Genomic DNA, 7502 nt, shown 5'->3' with positions numbered 1-7502 from the left:
TCAACAGAGCAAGGCTTAGAGATAAAGGCTCTTCTATATCGTTTTCAGCATGGCTGTGGCTCCAAAATTGTCAGTCTATCCGGTTTCAAATCCAATGACTAATGGCCATTAGAGCCAGGGATCTGCATAAACAAGTCAGTAATGACAGCTCCCAGGCATTTGTTCTTTTTAAAAAAAGCTTTACTTCTATGTAGCAATACTTTATACCCCTTAATTAGTCTTTAACACACACATTACTTACAGTTTAATGTATACAAAAAGAATACTACTAGAAAAAAATACAAATATAATCTCTCTCCCAATGGAGTGCAACTGGGTATATGAAATCCCACCTGCAGGAGCACGGCACATATCTATTGTATAAAGCACTCTAGCTATAGAAACACTGGTGTGGAATGACAAATAATTTAGAGTCTATCGTAAACATATAAGACCTGTAAGGTAGTTTTGGAACCCAAAATGAATTAGCAGCAGCTAGTTTTATGCTCTAGGTTCCCAAAGTGATATTCACAGCAGAAGACTCATTTAAATTCGTTTTCACATTTATAGGATCCGTGGCGTTAACATGCAGTCTGTCAGTGTGTGGTGGCCACTGGGGGTGGGGGTGGTAGCGGTACTGGTATCCATACGCTCTCAAGTGGTAGGTGAAATATTCCAGGGTGTGCATGAGTTCTGCATCCACATAGTGGAATGATACGGCCAGGTCTGAGCAGCACTGGGGACCCTGAAACAAATCAACATTTCAAAGTAATTAGAGTTATTGCTAAATGCAGTATATAGAATAACACATTAAAAAAAGAAAAGCGATTGTGGCATTTTAATATTTTTTAATAGATTTAAGAAAGTAATTGGAGACTTGCAAGTGATTCAGCCATCAGCGGATCATACCCCTGCTGGACATGCATATACAGTTGTGTGAAAAAGTGTTGGCCCCCTTCCTGATTTTTCATTGTTTTACACGTTTGTCACACTTTAATGTTTCAGATCATCAAACAAATTTAAATATTAGTCAAAAGATAAAACACAAGTAAACACAACATGCAGTTTTTAAAAGGAAGGTTTTTATTATTAAAGTGACATTAAAAGGATAATTTTTTTTCCCTCCCCCCATGTTAATGTTAGCACTTACCTTAAATGATGTCTCTTCATCCGATCTTCCTCTTCTTTCCCCATGCTTTCATCTGTCCCTCCAGCGGTGCGGCGGCTCTCCGATCCAGCGCTGACTCCTCTCTGCTTACAGGCACTTCCGATCCAGCGGTGTCTGCAGGCGGGTGCACGCGTCCATAGGCTTACCTTGCATCTCTGCTCGTCTACCGGCCGAAAATCCGAACTGCGCATGCGGCCGCCCCAAGATCCTTTGCGGCCGCACAAACAGTTCCGGACTCTCGCCGTGGGAGTGCGCAGCGATAAGGTCAGTCTATACCGCTGTTCAAGCGGGCCTTTTTTGTTTTTTTTAACTTTTTGCCTATATCTACTGCTCGTCAGCACTAGATATAGGCAAAAAAATGGGAGGCTTTCGAACCCCTTTAAGGGAAAACAAAATCCAAACCCACATGGCCCTGTGTGAAAACGTGTTTGCCCCCTAAACCTAAAAACTGGTTGGGCCACCCTTAGCAGCAAGAACTGCAATCAAGCGTTTCCGATAACTTGCAATGAGTCTGTTACAGCGCTGTGCAGGAATTGTGGTACAATCATCTTTGCAGAATTGTTGTAATTCAGCCACATTGGAAGGTTTTTGAGCATGAACCGTCTTTTTAAGGTCATGCCACAGCATCTCAATAGGATTCAGGTCAGGACTTTGACTACGCCACTCCAAAGTCTTCATTTTGTTTTTCTTCAGCCATTCAGAGGTGGACTTGCTGGTGTGTTTTGGATCATTGTCCTCCTGCAGAACCCAAGTTCGCTTCAGCTTGAGGTATAACCTGAAAAGCATATCGCCGCAGATAATATATTGGTAGAATTTTTTACTAACAGTAAAAAGGTAAGAAAGGAGCAGATAGGCCCACTAAATGACGAAAACGGGAAGTTACTCACAAGTGACAAGGAGAGGGCCGAGGCGCTGAACAATTTTTGATGATCTGAAACATTAAAGTGTGACAAACGTGCAAAACAATGAAAAATCAGGAAGGGGGCCAACACTTTTCCACACAACTGTACATATGTAGGTTTGTTCATCCAATATTAAAGTGACTCTAAAATAATCTTAATGAGCCTTTTGAGCAATAGCAGAGCTATTATCTTCACCACTCTGGCAGTCCATGTCTTCTACCTAGCCATCATCAGACTCCTTTGGCTTTGTGACTGTGTGCCTGGCTCTAGCCAATCCCTGAGTAGGATGACTCAGAGGTATGGCTGAGGGTAGGTGATAAAAGGTTTGGGGACACTGTGGAGAACTCTTTCCCCTCAAGGGGCCTCTCCCTAGAAGGCCTGCGTGATGCAAGTGACTGGCCTGGGCCTAAGCACATGGCAGGTGCTGGGGGCCTAGAGGCCTAGGATACTACAGATGCTTTGCTTGGGCCTCAGCACGTGGCAGGTGTTGGGGGCCTAGAAGCAGAAGATACTACTGGATATCTGGTATGCACCTCAGCACGTGGCAGATGCTGAGGGCCCAGAGACTTCAGATGCAGCTGAAAGGAAACCTGATGGAAGCTGGGCTGGAGGTGGAATCTACTTGTCGAGGAGTGTCACAGAGGAGCTGGTGAGAGCTACCGTCTGGAACCCTGTAAGAGATCCCTCAACCTATTCCAAGGTGCTTGTTAGAGAAGAAGCCAGTTGTTGCTATGAGTCCAGAGATAGTTCTCTCTCTCAAGGTCCTGGACTATCCTGGCTGTCCGCTGTGCTATTTCGATTGTTGGTCGCTCTGACAGGACCACTGTACTATTGAATTTTGCTGTTGCTACGGGAAAATAAAGAGTCCTCTGAAGTATTACCCGGGTATCCTATAGTCCCAAATCCTCTCTCCTGTTGATCCTGCAAATAAATACTAAAAAGACCATATGACTTGAGCCTGTTCTGTTCCAGAGTGTCGGTGTTGCTAGATCTGAGTAAGGGGCCGGTGGCTGACAAACAGGTAGGAGAACCCTAGTTCATATTCAGAGGCTCCTTCGGGGGTGAGCGCTACACTAAGGGTGCCCACACACCTTACGTTTATCGTACTAAAATCGCGGGAAATCCCACGATCGTACGATGTTCGTAAGGTGTGTGGAAGCCGTGCGACCTCTACTACTGTAAGGTCGCACGACTTTAAACTTACGGACATGTTTGAAAACCCGCCGAGCATCGTACGATGTTCGGCGGGTTTGTGGCATGTCCGTACGATAACAGCCGCACGGGCCGGTGTGCGCAAGCGCACACTGCCCGTTCGGCATTGCGGTCATCGGAAGCCCGCCCCTCAGGGGGCGTGGCTTGCGATCATCGCAAGTACGATCTGCCTATGCAACATAGGCAGATCGTACGTTTTTAAGTACCTTACAACCATCGCAAGACAAAAGTCTTGTGATGGTTGTAAGGTGTGTGCCCAGCCTAAGAAACACTGTATTTCACTGATCAAACTCCACTGAGCCAAGTAATGTGAGAAAAATCACTTACTAGGTTGTTGGGGGAAGTGATGACTAATTACCGTTACCTGATGAAACATCTCTTTTCACCTGAACATGTCAGAGGTTCGGAAAATCCTACACAATATTATAATGATTAAATCTTTCTATACGTTATCATTCTCTGCACAATATCTGTGTTTATCCGTGCCTCAGGAGTACATATATCATCATATCTGGAAACACATTGCTTACGTTATTTGGCACCATCAAATATTCATTATACTACTATCAGGCACTTTCTCCCCAGTGCTGAGGAAGAGAATTAGGCACATGCTTTTTGAACATTCATCATTCATAGCTTCTTCATGTGCAGGGATATATGTGTAAGCCCCAGATCTGCATAACAGATGATGGCAATATAGACATTACTATGCTAGCTCTCTTCTTCTGCAATGGTATCATTTTAGAATATAAAAATGTTAACCTTTACAAAGATCTCCAGGAAAACTTTTATTAAGCCTTGCAGTGGGGCTACTCCCCCCACCCCGCGCCCACTGCAAGGCTCAAGTGCTCATTTGTGGCTAAGGACAAAAAAAACATATACTCACCCGAAGTTCCGAGCCAGCCGGCTGTCACAGCACTCCCTCCAGCCTGTCCCCTCCACAGCAGCATTGGAATCTTCCTCAGCATCCTCACATCTATACACAGTGTATAGACCTGATGATTTATGGGATGTTAAGACAACTGCAGAGGAGGGGGAGACACAAGAAGGACTGGTCTAAGAATAAGCCAGCTTGGAGCTCCAGGTAAGTACAACTGTTTTTTTAAACCCACTTAACCCTTGCAGTGCGGGGTAGCCCCACTTCAAGGGTTAATAAAAAATTTCCTGGAGTTCTCTTTAACTCTGCATTGCCTGCATGTTATTATCCTCTGTGTATCCAGAAATCTATCCACGCCCCATCCTATACCACAAATATATTTTGCACATTTCCATTTCACATATATAAAGTTAAAACTCACCTCAACAACAGGATAGAAGGAATAATCGCGATAAAGGTCATTTTTTTCAAAATGGCTAGTTAGGTGAAATTCCGGAGGAAATGGAAAGAAGGTCTCTCTCCCTTCAGAGTCTCGAGTGTCAATGGGTGAAACTCCCATGGTCTCCATGCACTGTCCAAGTTCCAAGTCCTCCACAGGAGATCTATGACTACAGTTACCAGAGGCGAACCCTTCAACAAAACGTTTTAGTGCCTCCTTACTCAGTACATAACCAGCTCCACCACTCATATACCCCTGTTTGACAAAAAGTTTGAACAGTTTCCCAAAGTAGATAGGCTGGTCAGATGAATAATTGGAGAGCATTAGATGGAGGTTTTCCATCACTATATACGTGTCATCGTCAGCTTTTAAAAACCAGTCAGCCTGATCGAAGTAATGTTTATGTATATATTGAAAAGCCCCAATGGTCTTAAAGTAGAGTTTACTTCGTCCTTCTTTGGTCCCCAGACCAATAGTTGGAAAGCTATCATTGGTAGAACTCATGAACAAAGAGATATTACAGTGACGAGTCCAGGAATACTTGACATGGATGGTTCTAGTCTTTAAGTTATAAGGTGAAGTCATGATCCAGCAAAGCACTCTAACTTTGTGTGCAAGCCCTTCACTTACACTGCTGTCATCTGCATGGTGAAGACACATTTCAAAAAAAGGGAGAGACAGGTTAGTTATTAAGAAATTCACAGGGGGGAAATCGATCAAAACTGGAGCAGCCAAAATCAGGAGCAGCTATGCATGGCAACCAATCAGCTTCTCTCTTCAGTTTGTTCAGCTAAGATTTGAACATGAATGAGAGAAGCTGATTGGTTGCCATGCACAGCTGCTCCAGTTTTGATAAATTCCCTTCACAGTGTTTGTATCAAGAACAAACAGCCCGATGCTCTTTTTCATAAATGCCATTATAGCTGGAGGCAATAGGGAGTATTTACTAAAGCGGTGGAAGGTGTTCACTTGAATATTCACTTTGCAAAGTTAATTCTACTAATGAGGTACACCAGTGTTCTTTCTAAACAGCCAATCACGTGTGAGGAAAAGTAAAAAAGAAAAGGAACTATGCTTCTGAAACATCACTCTGTAGGTCTCTGTATATACCTCTGTGTGCTATAATAAAAATTAGGATTTCATGCTTGTAAAGAGCAATATAGGGCTGGAATTCCATCAATGCAGCCTGTAGGCATACAAGCTTTGGTATCCAATACAACATCTCTCTGGCACAGGCCTATTTAGGTATAAATTGTTGGTGGTATACTGTATATTATTAATATTTCCTTTCTTCCAATATAAATTGTTCATGACATCATGAATAATGCTGTCATGTGGTCATGTCTTGTGGTTTTACCCATGTGTTTTTTTAAAGCTGATTTCCATACAAACAACTAAGTCCATTGTTAAACTACATATATGAGATCTGTTTTAGCCACAAAAAGAATTTGTTTTTCTGTCTATCCATTCCTGACCTTTATACATATGTTCTCTCTGTGCTTGTGTGGGTTTCCTTCCGGCATTCTTGTTTCCTCCCACACTCCAGACATGCTCGTAGGTTAACTGGCTCCTGTCTAAATTGGACCTAGTATGTATATGTATGTGAGATAGAGACCTTAGATTGTAAGCTCCTTGAGGGCAGGGACTGATGTGAATGTGCTGTATGTGAAGTAAACATGAGCTTTATGTGAAATAAATATTCGTTTTTCAGACGAATTTTCGAAAAATTCAGAGATTCAGATGTATCCGAATTTCAGAAATGACGAATGCAAATGAATCCGAATTTCCGATTCCAAAATGAGTTAGCGGTACTAAGACTTTTCTTTTGTAGACGAATTTCCGTTGCAGCAAAGTGACAGAGAAAGAAAAACAACTTCTTTTTTTTACAGTCTGCAGAGGAGGAAAAAAAACGTGTGTTTCCCCCCCAATTCATACCAGCATTCCCCCCCAAAAAAAAATAATGGGGAAAAAAAAAAAAGTGGAGTCCCCCGTAAAATTCCTACCAGACCCTTGATCCGAGCACAGGCCTGGCAGGGCAGGAAAGGGGGGGGGGGATGATTGAGTGCCCCTCCCTGCGCCTTACCAGGCCACGTGCCCTCGGCATTAGGAGTTGTCCCCATGCTGATGCGGACAAGGGCCCCTTCCCCACAACCCTGACCTGGTGGTTGTCGGGGTGTGCGGGCAAGGGGGCTTATTTGCATCAGGGTACCTCTTTAATTAAGGAGGCACCCAGATGCCGCCCCCCCCCCCCCTTGTGAATGAATAAGGGGTACTTGTACATTCACTAAAGGGTTGAAATCCAAAATAGATAAACAAACCACACTTTTAGAAAAAAAATAAACACCAGAGTGTCAGTTTTTGGCTTCCTTTAATAATAATAAAAAAAATGGCTCCATTGATGTAATCCAGCATCAATCACGATGCACGACACCCGCCGGAATAAAAAAGTCCCGCCACACGACGACCGTCCGAAAACTCGTCGCAAAATGACATCTCCTGTGCGAAAGCAAACAGATAGGTGGAGTGAGCCGTGACGTCACAGCTCGCTCTGTCCATTTGACATTCTCAGCTGTCAAATACCACATAGCATTCTGGAGCTCCCGAATGCTATTTGTGAGCTCCAGAATGCAATTTGGGTCTGTGAGCCCGGATGTCATATGAATAGTATTATGACTAGATTATGGGGGGGTCCCTCCTAAACATTCCTACCAGACTTGAAAGTCTGGTGTGAATTGGGGGAGAACCTCACGCTTTTTTTGTTTCCTCTTCTGTAGACTGTAAAAAATGTAACTTTGCTGCAACGAAAATTCGTACAAACTGCTGCTAATGAATTTCATCCGAATACCGAAATGAATGGACTTTTGGACCCGAATAACGAAATAATGCAAAATTATTAGACGGTGCACGTCTAATGTGAAGAACTCT

The 7502-nt window shown here is 43.4% G+C and overlaps 1 protein-coding gene across 1 annotated transcript; it reads right to left on the bottom strand.

Moving 5' to 3' along the window:
* Positions 1-487: 487 nt before the first annotated feature.
* Positions 488-5177, bottom strand: LOC108795353 (glycoprotein-N-acetylgalactosamine 3-beta-galactosyltransferase 1-like). Its single transcript, XM_018566592.1, has 2 exons — positions 4560-5177; positions 488-724 (listed from the first exon to the last, which is right to left on the bottom strand). The coding sequence occupies exons 1-2, from the start codon at positions 5160-5162 to the stop codon at positions 488-490; spliced, it is 840 nt and encodes a 279-aa protein (XP_018422094.1). The 5' UTR covers positions 5163-5177.
* Between the last annotated feature and the right edge of the window lie 2325 nt (positions 5178-7502).

Source organism: Nanorana parkeri, unplaced genomic scaffold (assembly GCF_000935625.1).
Source record: "Nanorana parkeri isolate BGI_ZX_2015 unplaced genomic scaffold, ASM93562v1 scaffold961, whole genome shotgun sequence".
Lineage (NCBI taxonomy): Eukaryota > Metazoa > Chordata > Amphibia > Anura > Dicroglossidae > Nanorana > Nanorana parkeri.
Note: the sequence above shows the minus strand (reverse complement) of the source record. Positions and strands in the feature narration are given on the sequence as shown.

Excerpts from the sequence above, each read along its gene's own strand:
- LOC108795353 (XM_018566592.1), bottom strand. The coding sequence starts at position 5,162 with ATGACTTCACCTTATAACTTAAAGACTAGAACCATCCATGTCAAGTAT. Across the intron at positions 725-4,559 it reads CCTTCTATCCTGTTGTTGAG|GGTCCCCAGTGCTGCTCAGA; the intron begins GTGAGTTTTAAC and ends GATTTGTTTCAG.